The sequence below is a fragment of the Dipteris shenzhenensis genome, chromosome 8 (assembly GCF_047967505.1).
Source record: "Dipteris shenzhenensis isolate YYH24624 ecotype China chromosome 8, Dip_SZ_1.0, whole genome shotgun sequence".
Taxonomy (NCBI): Eukaryota; Viridiplantae; Streptophyta; class Polypodiopsida; order Gleicheniales; family Dipteridaceae; genus Dipteris; species Dipteris shenzhenensis.
The window spans coordinates 35,349,741-35,364,806 of record NC_141603.1 but is presented as its reverse complement, the minus strand read 5'-3'; the positions used below and the strand labels follow the sequence as shown (position 1 = coordinate 35,364,806).

General features: G+C 43.4%; 1 protein-coding gene across 1 annotated transcript; it reads left to right on the top strand.

Moving 5' to 3' along the window:
* The first annotated feature begins 427 nt into the window (after positions 1-427).
* LOC147899428 (uncharacterized) lies at positions 428-4,907 on the top strand. Its single transcript, XM_087377725.1, has 5 exons — positions 428-798; positions 932-996; positions 1,084-3,729; positions 3,815-4,010; positions 4,162-4,907. Exons 1-5 carry the CDS (start codon positions 657-659, stop codon positions 4,854-4,856), a joined length of 3,744 nt encoding a protein of 1,247 aa, XP_087233851.1. The 5' UTR covers positions 428-656; the 3' UTR covers positions 4,857-4,907.
* The last annotated feature ends 10,159 nt before the right edge of the window (positions 4,908-15,066 follow it).

Genomic DNA, 15,066 nt, shown 5'->3' with positions numbered 1-15,066 from the left:
CTGGAGCAGCTTCGTCTTCACTACCATGCACATTTCCGCCATTACTTCCCTTGTCTAAACTGAAGCATCGTCACATGACGCCGTAACAAAGTGGCCGGCTCTTTACTCGCCTCTCTCCAATCACTGGCCTCACAGCAAGATTTATAGCTGTGGCTTTTGGATTGATGCGTCGAATTGAGAGATTTGAACAGAAAATGGTTGCGATCATCTAATTGTGAGAGCGAAAGCAGCTGGCAAGATCGAGACGGAATGATCAAGGATTCAAACGAGCCCCTCCTGCGCGCCTTCTTCTATCGTCTCCTCCTCTCGCTCTCTGCCGATTAAACAGTGGCTTTCGGCTCCCCTTCCAACCATTTCATCGATCCCTTGCGTAGCTTGCTTGCTTGCCTGCCTGCCTGCCGGCCATCGCCTCCCTCTATAACGTGTTCCCTTCCCTCCCCACGTCTCCCACGATCCCGCTCCCATTCCTCTCCCCATCCTCCTCTCCAATTGTCTCCCTCTCGCTTGGCGCTATCCAGCCATCCGTCCCTCTCCAATTGCTGGAGCCATCGCTTCCCCACGTCTCGATTGAATCGCCGTTCACTTCGAGGTTTTGAATTCGCTGCCGTCCCGCTTTGCGAGTTTATCCGCCGGCTGTTCCAGCTGCCCTGGCCGCAATGCCGCCCGCGGGGTTTCGGCCTGGCGATGCTGCCGACCTAGAGAAGCAGATGGGATGTATCACCGGGCTCTTTCAAATCTTCGATCAACCGCCTCGCAGGCGTTCTTCAGTACCCAAAAAATTGCCCCCACCCTCAGCAGGTACGTCGTTTTAGATTCCGCTGAATGACTCTCGGAGTCACTGCCCTGCCGATTTTTTCACGTAAAACTTCTCATGTTTGAATGAAATTTTCCGTCAAAATGCTATTCTCTTGATCGTCCTTGTCTTCTGCAGACTCCCCATTGCCGGATCTTCCTATTGCACAATATTTGCGGAGCAGGAGTGCAAGAAATGCCGTGGTAAGGGGTTCTTCGTATCTTCTCTACGCTAAATGCTAGCAGTATTCGTCTTTTGCATGGCTTGATGGAGTTTTCGTACCCCTATAGGCGGACAACGGCGGAAACTATCCAATGTCGGAGAAAAAAGCCCGCTTCGGTGGGCAACAACCTACGCAGGTCGCAGCAATTGGTTCCCAGACCGGCGTAGGAGAGCAGGCCGCCGATAGAAATGCTGGGGGAGAGCAGGCCGCCAACAGAAATGCTGGGGAAATGGCCAAGCACAACAGAGATGCCGAAGGAAAGGCCAAGCAAAACAGAAATGCACCCAAGGTGGGGAGCGAAACGGCGAAGCAGAATTCCCTCCCGACACAGAATTCCGTCCAAAGCCGAGGACAATCGAGGCGGATTCCGAGCGACTGGATTGCAGAGAGTTTGGAGAGCCCAAGGTGGAGAAGCAACGGGGAGCAGGAGCAGGGAGCGGGGGGAGCAAGGATGGCGGGAGGGAAGGGGGGGGGGGGATTCGTAGGAGGAGGGAAGCAATTGTTGGAGCAATGGGAGGAAGAGGTATGGAATCTGTCCGGGGAGGGGAGGAGGTGGGCGGAGGAGGAGGAGGAGGAGGAGGGGATGTGGAAGGCACCGAGGGGGTCACCATGGCGAAGGGAGGCGGCGAGGTCGTCATCGTTCGACTACAAGGAGGCGGTGAAGTGGTCACAACAGAGGAGAGCACAGGAGGCGGGGAGGCGATCTTTGGACGAGAGGGGAGGGCTACCGCGCTCAATTGCAGATTTAAGGGAAGCGATTCAGAGTCGGTTGGGTGGCGGAGGAGGAGGAGCTGGGTCTCGGCCCAAATTTGCGTCTACGTATGAGGTTGTAGAGAATGGCACTAGTGGCTCCCTTCGCCCTCCCAACCTGGTGGCTCGCCTTATGGGCCTTGAAGATCTCCCCATACACAGCCGCAATTCCGCCCCTTTTTTAGCTTCTCCTCCTCCCCCTCGCCCTCTTCCACCACCCACACCCCACCGCTCCTCCTCCTCCTCCTCCCACGCCAAGCTTCTCCAACAACTCCTCCAGTACAACCCCCCCCCCCCTCCTCCTCCTCCTCCTCTCGCCATCGCCTCCCCTCCTCCCGCCGCCCCTCCTCCTCCCCGTCCCTCCCCTCCTTCCGCTTCGCAACACCATGCCCTTCGTCCTGACCTCCATGGCGTCCTCCAACGCCTCGAAAATCTCTCCCTCATCGCAGACACGCCGCGCCTCAAAGCCTCCTCGAACAGCCTCCTGCAGCCCGTTCCAAAACCCTCCATTCCCGCCCCGCAGGCCGAGAGCAAAGGTCCGTCCCCTTCACCCACTCCGCAGGTTGCCACCACCAACACCAACCAGAACAATGATGGTATCCACACCAGGCGAATCAACGATGGTTTCAAGACCAAGCAAATGGACGATGGTATCAACACCAGGCAAATCAACGACGGTACCTACACCAAGCACATCGACGATATTATCTCCAACGCCAAGCAAATCAATGATGGTACCCCTGTCGTCGTTCTCAAGCAATCCGATCAATCCTCCCACCTTCGGCCCAGCAATGGCTTCCAGGAAGAGATCGAGAAACGTCTCCGGCAGCTCGGACTGCAGAGCTCCGAGCAGGAGCGCAAGACACTCAAGCAGATTCTGGAGGCAATGCACCTCAAAGGACTACTTCGGCGACCTCAAATCAAACCTATGGACGACGGTCCAACCAAGTCTGTGTATGTCTCGGAAGCCAGTCCTCCTCCACCTCAGCCATCGGTGGAGAAGAGCGAACCGCCTCCTCCGACGCAGCAGTCATCGGTTGAATCAGCTATTCGATCGGGGAGGTCTCCATCGTCTGCCGGGCAAGGTAGCCGTTTGAGCGTTAACGTTGCGGGGCGTGCTTCCACCGGAGAGGCGTCGATAGTGATCATGAAGCCGCTTGCTACAACAACAGGTCGAAGAGGCGTGGGGACGACGCCAATGGATCAACGCCGTGTGAGCTCCGATAAACCATTGCTGTCGGAGGACACTACAACGAAGTCGGTGCCGAGCGCAAAGACGTCCAAAAAGCCTTTATCAGGCAGACAAACTAAGGACGGAAAGTCGAAGACGGAAGTAGCAATGATACAGAGTTCGAAGGATATCAAGGGACGGAAAGCTCGACCTCAAACGCCCCCGCTGTCGCCACGACATTCTCCTGAGGCCAGGAAGGTGAAAATCAACGTCAAGAGCACCGGTAAATCGCCGATCGTCCCCTTGCAAGTCGAGCATAGCTCTACTCCAATTCGAAACAGCACCTCCGACACCCGACATCGTGTTCTCTATAAGAGCGATCCTCCGTCTCTTAAAACTAACATTTCTGCTTCATCCAAACCCACATTGAGACCACCTGTACAGACGTCGGAAGAATCACCTCAGCGTAAGCCACCGGGAGGTGCTGCAGAACCGACTCCTGCGCCCGTAGTCATAGTTCCAGTCCTTCAACAGATGTCAGATTCTCTTGCATCGCAGGCGTCGGAAGAAGAAACTTGCCGTGCCGTGGGTGAATCACCGACTTGTCTGGAGGCACGATCAGATTGCCGTGGCGTGGACGAAGAAGCTACCTCATCAGCAAGCGGGTGCGAAATCCTGATGGTTGTTTGTGATGAACAACCAACAGCGAATGAGTCGAACCATACGGATGCTTCGCCGACTTTGCAGCCCCAGGACATCGACGTTGTCGACGTCATGTCCCGTGAGACGCAGGTAAATTGAAGCGTTGGTTTGATTGGAGAAATGCATCTGTTTGATCGTCTCTGCGAAACAGACTGACTTGGGGATGATTTTGCAGACAAGCGTCGACGAAATGCGAACACCTCCTCGGGAAGCTAAGCGAGAGGAAGGGCAGATGAGATGGGAGAAAGCCATCGACGGAAGAGAAGAGTCGGAACAATGTAGTCCCGTATGCGTTCTAGAAGCCCAACTTTCCGATATCGATTCGGACAATTCGCCAGAAAGCATCAAGCGGTGCCGGATCAGTTCACCAGGTACCGTAATCAACCGATTCTGATCGGAATTCAATCACATTGGCAGCGCTCAAACCGAAATTTCTCCTAATCGACCGATTTTGATCAGAACTCAAACAATTCGCATCGAAACCAGTGCTAAAACCGATATATATTTTCGTGATCTTTGCAGACGGAAGTGCAAACATTGCAGAACGGGATTTCGAACAAGAAACCGCGCTTGGCAAACAGGCAATTCAACCGAAACCTAATATTTCAACAGAAGAGCCGACGCTGAGCAAGGTTGTACTGCAGCAAAAAAGGTCGGAGGAGATCAGAAGCACGGAATTTCTTTACGTTGAGCAGATTCTGAGTGCGGCCAGCGGACCCGGATACGTGCCGGGGAAGTGGCTGCCCGGCGGCTGTCAAATCCCGGCGGCTGTGTACGATGAGCTTGAAGAATACTGGGACGCCGCGCAGGACCAGGATATCCCGGCCGGCGACCGGGATTTCGGCGGCGAACTCTACCGGAAGAGCAGACAGGCAGCCATGCGCCGGCGACTCGTCTTCGATTGTCTGAACCAACTTGTTTCCGGCCAAATTCCTTCGCCGGAAAGACTCTGGCTCGGCGCACGTGGTGTCCCCCAATTGGCTTCTACCCATCTGTGGGACCAGCTCCGTCGCCTGGAATTGAGCCCGCCGGCAAAATCCGCTGCCGCCGACGACTGCCTCTACGTTCTGTTGGAACAAGACCTCATGCAGAATCTGGATTATTCTGACACGTGGCGTGACGTCGAATCTCAATTGGCCCCTGTGGCAGTCGACGTGTCCGATTCCATTTTCGATACCCTCCTCCACGAGCTGGCTGCCGAATTTCATGCTCTCTAATCGCTATTTCACACATTTTTTTTCACTAAATTTTTGTAAATTAGTGAACCCCATACATCAAGAAAGGTCCCAACACCAATACAAACCCTCTTAGGGTTAAGGAAAACACGTACAGAATGTAAATGTATGCCTTGCTGTTTCGTGTAATGGCTTTTTATGCTTTAACAAAATGATGTTGATATAATGTTCTTTCTTATGCACTCTTATAGCTTATGTCTCAAAAGAATTGAAGCCTTGTATTACTTAGTGAAAGAAAATAGTAGGAGGGGTGAAAGGGAGGCCAGGTGAGGGGAGGGGAAGAGGGTGTAGAGGAGCCATTTGATGGCCCACTCAAGCTTTTAAAGCCACCTTAATCTTTGATAAACACTAAAACTTCAATAAAAACAATGCAAAACACGAATTGCACTTTGAACCGAAAACATTCGTATCTCATAATGGACGGGCCATTGCTTAGTTGAAAGACATTCTAACCAGATCATCATTTCTCATCAACAAGTTTCCCACGCATAGGCAGCCATAAATGCAAAACTTTCCATAACAGAAAACTACCTCAAGCCAATTTATAGCCCTCCATACATCCCACAGCCTCGTTGTTCACCACTTGGAAGGTCCCAACAACCCCATTTCTTATTCAATTTATCAAATACTCCAGATAACTCAAACAATCTTCTATACAACACCTTAGAGGAAATCTTAATAAAGTGGGTTTGACCCACCAATAGTGGTTAGTTAGCCAACCCTAGCCAATAGATTCAATTCATGGTGAAGATTTAAAGCGGATCTCACCTACGAGACTTTCAGAGGAAACCAATCTACCTTTGGGCATCCCATAAATGTATCCATCATTGGCTCTCCTTCCTGTGGAGCCCCTCAAACGAGGCAAGTCTAGCAACAAGAGATTTGTTCTCTAATTTAACAAGCCCCCACCATATGTTTTCAAGTAGGCTTGCATCGCCCCCTAAGTCGACTATCACCTTTCCACGAGATGCACCCACAACAACTCTTCTAGGCATCAACTAATGCAGCCTTAAGGAGAAAGCATTGACATAACTCTCATACCAAGTTAGGTCCTTCCAACAACCCATTGCTCAACCCTTACTCTAAACAATGCACCATTGAACCAACTTCACCCAAGGAATCTCTTATCCACAACGATTTGTATATCAATGCAGTATTCTTTAGTGCCACATCTAGCAAGCCTAGACCATCTTGCAACTTAGGAACTGTTAGAGCCTCCAAGAGGATAAAATGAATCTGTATTCTACCACCATCTTCCGCCCAAGGAAGGTCGTGAACATATGCTCAGTTTCCCTCCAATGGCATTTCCTAAAGTTCCTAATAGTTGAGTAGTAATGTAAGAGGTTGCAGCAGTTAAGACATACTATATAACCAATAGTTTAGCATTCCACCCTTAGAGGAAGACCCCCTCAGTATGTAAATTTTTGTGTCAATTTATCCTTTGACCCATTCAAAGCATTGACTAAGAGAGACACCCAGACCAAGCGGTGCCCCCAAATGCCTTACAATCTCTCCTCTTTGGACCCATTACACTGGGAGAGATTCTACCCACTCTGGCAGCAATCCTGAGTCTAGTTTGATTGCAAAAGTTTTGGTCCAACTACATTTTGACCCGGAAGCAAGATAGTATGGTTGCATTATTACAAACAAATTGTCAACATAAGTCCGATCCTCATAGAGAAGGGTAGTGATGTCGTTTGAAACATCTACATTGTGTCTGCCTACCAGTTTGGGAGCAATAGTCCCTTTAGTCTTCCATCACCAATTGTAGTTTTAATACAAGTAAAAAGCGGGACCATGCATAAGTCAGAGACGAGAGGTGCTAAAGGGCACCCCTACCTCACTGATCTTCTAAGAGCATACCCCCCAATCAACCCTTTGCTCAAGCACAGAATGGCTCATGTGTTTTTGAAAATGGATGACACAAAAGGTTGGACCAACCAACTTCTCCATCACAGCACAAGCACACCGATTCATCATCTTTATCCAAATCTATCTTGAATAGTACACATCTGTGGCCAACCCCTTAATTTGTACATCATCCTTTGCCTTTGGAAACAAACCCAAAAGATATGTTGAGGGGAAGAGGGAAATACACATAAAAGAAAGAAGCCCTCTTGGATGACTGTGTGTGGTAAATGGCTGAAACAAATTTGAACATGTCAAAGTTGAACATATCGCAAGTCACTATGGTGGAAGATGTGGACTCAAAAAGGGACTCTTCCATTAGGGATTAAAAAATGGGCATAAACACGGAATAGGCTCTAGGCCAATGGGGAGGCTAAAAAATGAGGAATCTTCCTCCTCCTCATTGATGGAAAAAAATAGTGTTTTTGTTCCTTCCAATTGTGGTGACTCCTTTTCAAAATCGGTCACTAGTCCCTCAAATCCAGTGAATCAACCAAGTCGATCACCTCTATAAGGATTTCTAAAAAATCAAGATCAATCTCTCATCTTTTGCATTGCTTTTGATCAATTTGATGTGCTCCAATCACAGTTTGCGTTCTGTCTTAGTATGGCCATGTTCTCCACCAAAATGGCATTTGATTTGTGGTGGTCCTTACGTTTGTCCCTTACCTTTGCCATTCACATGGCTTGCTCAAGTCTTAGTGGATGCCCATCCTCAGGCTTGGTTTCCTACAACACTTGGTTGACAGGTGTAGTACATTTCTTGGCATACCAACACTCAGATTGATCATGCCCAAATTTTGAACATGCATCGTAGTCTTGGTTCTACAATCTCTTCAGTGTGCCCATGTTGAGAAAATTTGTTGCACAACTTCTCGTTGGGACTAGGATAGCCAATTCTTACAAGGCCTTCTTGAGCTTGGAATTCAGTTTAACCTTCTTAAATGAAGGTCTTCTTCCTCACTTCCCTCACCTTTCTTCTTTTATTTGGACTTGTCCACATCACTTTTCTCCAAGGCAATAGCTCGGTTCAAGAGCTCTTCATATGTTTTGGTTAGATTAACAATTTTTGAGGAGTGCGAGTCCATTTGTGTGCAACTAAGCATGTAGGGATTTATTATCAGGTGGTGTGCTCAACTAATTTGATGAGAGCCACTCATAAAACAAAATCTTGGATGGACTCATTCTTTTTCTGCATCAAGTCAATTAGCTTGGTGCAGACATTCTTTCTCATTAACCTACTATCTAAACAATTTGATGAATGCCTTGACATGTGCTGCCAATCTCTAAAGTAACCAATCAAAAAGTGGTTGAACCATCCTTGAGCCATTTTGACTAGGGTACATGGTAAGTCATTCATATAATTTTCCTTGGTCATTGCTCCATTAATATGACAAACCCACAAAAAGCTCTACAAGTGATTGTAGGGATCTTCTTTCTTAATCTCCTTAAAGTCATGGAATTTCACTTTAATGAGTTATGCGGATATCAGTTTAGTAGTTATCAACTTTCCTTAGTCATGGTGGTCGTTCCCTCGTGAGTTAATTAGGATTCTGAACTTGGTTTCTTTACATATAAGTGACCATTTGGTCCATACTTTGGGTGTTGTCTTGCTCCATGTTGGTAGTTGTCACTTTGGACATGCCTAGGTGCTTGGCTCGGTATTCTTGCCTCCAGTCTACCACCACATCTTTGAGTAGATGCATGTGGTAGATAGAGCTCACTAATTTCCACACTTTAAATGTACCTCTCACCAACAAGAGCCCGTCTTGTCACTACACTTGACTCCCATTGGATGTTTTGTATTGTAATTGAAAACTTGTCGAGGTTTGAGACTTGTGGCTTAATGAGAATCTGGGCAGTCATGTCCATGGCTCGGTTCCTAGATCTCCTCCATTGCATTGATAGGTCTTCATTGTTGTTGTTCTTGTTTTAAGGCATGCCCTACCTCTGGACTTGATGTGTGCACAACAAGCTAATGGTCGCACTCATGGCTTGGCTCATGGATAGAGTAATTGGAAGAGTCTAAATATTGGCTCTCTATGGATGAAGTCTCCAAATCTTCATGCCACCACCCTAAGGAATCTCTTATGACTAGCTCCTTTGGGTATCTTGGGTGTAATTTATGGGCTAGTTCATTTTTGGTGTTAGTGTACTAGTTAGATAATATCTCTACGAGTGTGTGGCTAGCAGGTCTTCTCAATCCTCATGCTCTCCATAGTTAGGGGCCGTCTCTTCTCCTATCCTCTGCCTTGGTGATCCATATCTAGCTCCAAAATCATTCCAACTTCCATATTTTTTGAAATTTGGCAACTCCTACCTCAGTGGAGGTGCTCCTCTTGCTTGGACGCATACCTTGGATGCTTGTTCGAGCATGTATCAAACATTGGTTAAAGCTCAAAGTATTATTCAAGCTACCTAGGAATAATCCTCCATCTAGACACTGATTATCAAGAAGGTCTTCAAAAGTCGAAAGTTGTCTTCAAACACTTGGATGATTCTTTTATAATAATATACCAAACTAAGAAACTGCCATAGATAATTGCTCATTAGCATGACTGTTGCTCTCAATGACTATGCACATGTACCTAGACTTTTATTTCTAAATTCACTCAATTCTCCCACTCATTCTTATATCATTCCAACAATATCACCAAATATTGATGCTATTTTTCTCTCACCCCTTGGTTGATAATGTACTGAGTGCTCAGTGAGTGTCAGAATGCCTGGTTTGAAAGATTCCCTCTCTTGCACTTTGGGGTATACTTGGCATGCAACATCCTACTCGGTGCTTGGATGTAGATATTTGAGCATCGTACCTTAGAACTTGGTTACTCAAAATTGGGGTTGTCCAGTTAGACTAGTGGCTAAAAGTAAAGAAACTCTAGTGGTTGACAAAAGACTCTTCAAATGGGCTCAAGCATGTTAAATCTTGAGGTGAGCTACCAATACAAATGGATATCACAAGTCCCATCAACAATATATTGGATCAATGTTCATGGAGAGCATCATCTTAATTATTTTATTCAACCTTTTAAGAAGGCCATTATACTTTAGACGCGTGTATCACTTTATGTTGAGTTTAGTTGCAACAATTTTCATTATTTTTTATTTAAAGTTGGTGCACTGATCCAACAAAAGAAAATTTTGATAGCCATGTTGCAAAATGACATACTCTATGAGGAAGTTTGTAACATCTAAGAATGAAATTGATGGCTAGACAAGAAATGGCTCACCATGTGATATCATAGATTATTGTAGAGTTTGAAGTAGAGAGGAGTTTTGAGGTTGGACAAGTTTTGAATGATAGGGGCAATGCAAGAGCCTTGTGATTGAAGGACACAAATATCTTCTAGAGAAGGCAAGGAATATTGTCTAGGATAAGGTAGAGGAGTTTGATTGGCTACAAGAAGTACAGTGGAGCTAGAGGTTTCATGTGAAATAAACACCATGCTTGGGCAGAAAACAATGCATCTGCCACCACAAAATTGAATTTACAAGTGATAGAGAAATCATAATCTTGCAACTTTAGAACCCATCAAGCTAACCGACCATTAATTGCTTCTTTTTCATAAGACTAGTTGGAGCATTGTGATTTTGCATACACTATTGCTAGACATTCGAGCTCAATTACAAGATAAAGATTGTGTTGTTTAGACAATGATTTACCGATATAAGCAAGTGGTCATCAATTGCAAGATTGTGATTTTGCATACACTATTGCTAGACATTCAAGCTCAATTGCAAGATAACGATTGTGTTGTTTAGACAATGCTTTACTGATATAAGCAAGTGGTCACTAATTAAGATTCTCATTGTGCTACAAAAGAACCACTCTTAATCCATGATATGATGCATCTTTTCAAAACATGAAGGCCTTGGGAAAATCTAGATATTTGAGAAGTGCATCTTCTTTCAATTTTTGATAGATGTTGTCATATACTTGTTGGTATTCTTGTTTCTAGAGAAATTGAGCACCTGTCAAAACTAGCTTGCAAAGTGGAGAAAAGAGAATAGCCAAATCAGGTAAGAACCAAGCATTAAAATTAAATTTGTGAAGCTACTTTGGGTTTGTTGGAACGGTAAAATCTAAGAGTCCTTGCACTCTAGTTTGATCCCATTTGCAGAAATGATGAACCCGAGGTACTTGAACTCTATTTAGATCCAATGACACTTCTTGGAAAGAAAGTCCATGCTAATTAAAAAGTCCAAATAATGAACAAATTTTTGGCAAGATTACAACTTTTCTCCAACCATCGCCACTCACTTGCCACCATTCGAGAGAATTAGTAAAGGTTGACTTAGCCGAATTGGGAAAGTAGGCTTCAACATGGTCAAGGACTTCTTATTGTTGTCCAAAGAAAAAGATATTTTTTCCAAGCAACATAGCATATGATTTCTTTTTTTAAATTTGACACTTATTAACATAGCCAACCATATCTTAGAATCTTGATTTATACGGTTAACACTAAGATTGCTATTGCATACCAATGGTGTGTTGATGAAATCAATGGCAAAACAATATAAGGGATATGAACATACACAGAGTGCTTTAATGGTAGCTAGTGGAAAAATTGTGATACAAGATTACCACATAAAAGTGAGAAGTATTATGTTTCAATATCATGGCTCTTAGAAGCAATCTGATTCTAGACATATGATGATGCAAAATGTCAATCCTATATACCAATCTTGAGATTCAAGATCCAACATAGAACTGAGGCGTGTCTTTTAGGATTTGGTTTATGGTCTTTTCATCTTATGCAATCATGGTTTATCTTAGAATCATGTTCATGGCATGTAGAAACAAACAATATCATAGAAGAAAGCCTCATAGAAGTAGGCCTTCTAAAAGCAACCCGTATAGATATGGCTCATGGCAATAGGCCATATAGACGTGGTGTGTAGAAGTACAACATATGGAAGCTAGCCATGTTATATGCCATATAGATATGCATACAAGCTTATATAATACGAAACATCTATCTTCGAGATTCAAGATCACACAAGAAAAAGATGATGCCAAGATTGTAGTTGCCAAAAATGATAGGATTTTGTTTCCTAGGATAACATTTCTTGATATACGATTATGGTATGTGATCCCATCTCATAGAAGTAAGGAATATCTTAAGATCATTGCACATAAGGTCATCCCTTATTTCATGGCACAAAAGGATCAAAAAGTGTCCTCTAATCCTGACATAAGATCATGTGCACAAGGGCGATCTATAACTTTGTTATCTTATCATAAGGTCATGGTGCTTACAAGCAAGTCATATAAGCTCATGTTTAACAATATGTTGGGAGCATCTTAGACCTCATATGATTTGTTTTATGATCTTTTAGCATGGAAGCAAGCCATTTCTTATCAAATGTAAGCTTATGGCACATAAGAATAGGCCATATCTCATAATCCCAATCTTGGCACATAGAAGCAAATTCTAACATCTCAATCAAGATCACAAGAAGCAAGAAAGAAAGATTGATGCCTATATTGTAATTGCCACAAACAAGAAGAATCTGCATCCTTTAATCATGACTACAAAATTTTATGGCTATATTACCTCTACCTGCTAGATAAAACTCCGATCAATATGAATCAAATCTATCTTTACTCCTTCTCTGGAAATAGAAAGTTGACTGATATCTACATGTTGGGGATTGGTTGATCATATACAAAGTCTCATGATCCACAATTTGAATGGTTTCTTGGATAAGTTTTTAGTAGAAGAAACCAAAAGCTATGCACTATCCAAAAGTACTATTTTCTCCACAAAAGACTTCTATTCATATCTTCAATTTCTTTGATGGTGATCCATGAATATAATCCATTTAAAAAACCTATTTTTGTTGGTTATGTAGGCCACGTATGCCAAAAGGTGAGCCCTTATTTCTTAAAATTTTTAGTAGTATCTCACAAATAATGCTTGTGTGTGTTTTGCCTATTCTTTGTAAAGTACCAATCTTCTACTACCCACTTCTAGACATACAATGATAGCCCATAAAAGACCTATAAGCTAATCATCCAAGGGTTCCCATTCTTGAATTCTTATCCTTTTCCTTTCCTCCAAAGGATCCAATCTTAGCTTCCAAGGTGATATTGCATAGTTGAATGAGGGAGGGAGATTCCTATGATCAATCCTTCTAAAGGGAACCTCAAGGTCAAGACCTCAAGTGGAAGGGGCTCCCAAAATTATTAAGCTAAAGGATGTAGTGAGGAAGGCCAATGACACAAGAAGGCTTCCCTCTTTGATTTACCCTTTCCCAACCTGTTTCCTTCTCAAATTCATTTTTCATAACTCAAACTATAAAGGACAAAGTATGAAAGTACGAAGTAAAACAACGATTTCCTAATGCATCCCAATTGTTATGTAAAAAGGAATTGTTAAAATGTCCCTTTTACAAAAAATGCAAAAAGCACTTAGAAATTGAGATGTAGCTAAGGAGTTGGTCTGAAGGAACCATCAACTGCTCGAATAATAAGGGTACTTGTTATATAATAAAATTGGTTGCATGGGAATTCATTCCATATTATAATGCGACTTATAAGTCCATTTAAGTCTAGGAGTACATGCATCAGACCAAATTTGGAATTCATAAAGAGTAATTAAAACCCTAGAATAATAAAGATAGGGATCTATGGCCATTACAAAAGTGTGAAGTTTAACAAAATATTAAAGTTTAGCTACAAGTTAGGCTTGAAGCCTCTCTGTATATATCATCCTTGAATCCCATAGAAATTGTAGCATGTAAAGCTTAAAAGGTAAATATTCCTACATGGAAAAAGGGAAAATTATAAGTCTATAACATTTCTAACATCACCCTCAAAAAGAAAAACATTGGGAAAGGCATCCACGCTCACCTACTTCAATGAAAAAAAACACGAGTTAGGACTAGATTTTGGCAACAATCATAACAATAGGCTTTGTTGCTTAAGTGTAGATGTCATCCATATCATTCCCACCATCTTAAGAAAATGAATATAAATTCCTTGGAGATGAAATTATAAAGTCCTAGGGTAAAGTTACATCCTTGCAAAAAATCCAAGCGAACCACTTCCATTCCATAAAATCTTTATTAAAAACTATTCGAGAATGTCTAAGATCCTCCAATGCGTTCTTTAAAAATGTCAAAGAATTTTTCTAAAGCAGGTTGAAAGTACAAAGTTAGGTATTGCATTTGCATTAAAAGTCTGTAGATCACCTGCGTAGAGATGAGCTACATCTAATTTGTAGTAATAGAATGGATCATATTGGCATCATTTCTACAGGGTTCTAATCTCAATGGGGGTCTGTACCTTAATGACCAATAAAAGTTTAGAGTAATATGTCATGGTGCTTAGCTATTTAGCATAAAAGGATAGCAAGAAACCTTGCATACAATATTTCTATATGAAGCACAAAAAAGGAAGCTCAACATTGTTTGAATAGTTCGAGCCAGAATAGGAAGTGGTTCAACATAGCTCCTTCCTAGAAAAAATGAACATTTCATCATGCAACATAGGATTCCTCTAGTAAAATACTAAAGATTATAAAAAATAGTAAGAATACAAAAGAAGTAAATCCTATTGTTTAGCTCAAAGTTTTTACAAAAAACAATACTGAGATAGGCAAGATCGAGAAATGAAACACTAAAATGCAGAAGTACTAGGTAAGACTGTGCTAAGGCAAAGGTATGCACTGGAAAGCTTAAAAGAATGACTATCCAAGCACTATCATGGGGATACACATACTAACATCATGAGTACATGTAGCACACAGATGGGGATACACGTACTAACATTGTGAGTACGTGTAGCACACAGATGGGGATACACGTACTAACATCGTGAGTGAAAGAGGAGCTTTAGGGCTATAACTAAACCATGGCTTTATGATCACCGATTGGTAGATATCAATACATATAATCGGAAGAGAGTGTTGATAGAGTAGAACCTCCTGCTGGTAGGGAACGCTATAGGCTATGAGAGCCATATATAAATGGGGTTTCATCCTTTCCTATCTTAGATGGACCTGGTACCCACAAAGTTGAACAAAAGTAAGAATCCACTCGGAAGTAGACAATCTGAGGAGACGGGGCATGAAATTGTATGAGCATAAAGTTCCAACAAAATAGAAAAAGGGGGATCAAATAGTCTCAAAGTCCTTGCAGGGTCAGAGTGTGGAAGGCATCTCAACCAATGGAACAATGGGGCATCACTTCAATCTCGTAATACAATTGGTATACCTACATAAAAGCTACAATTGGTATACGGGAATAGTGGCCAGACGTAAAAAGACCCCCT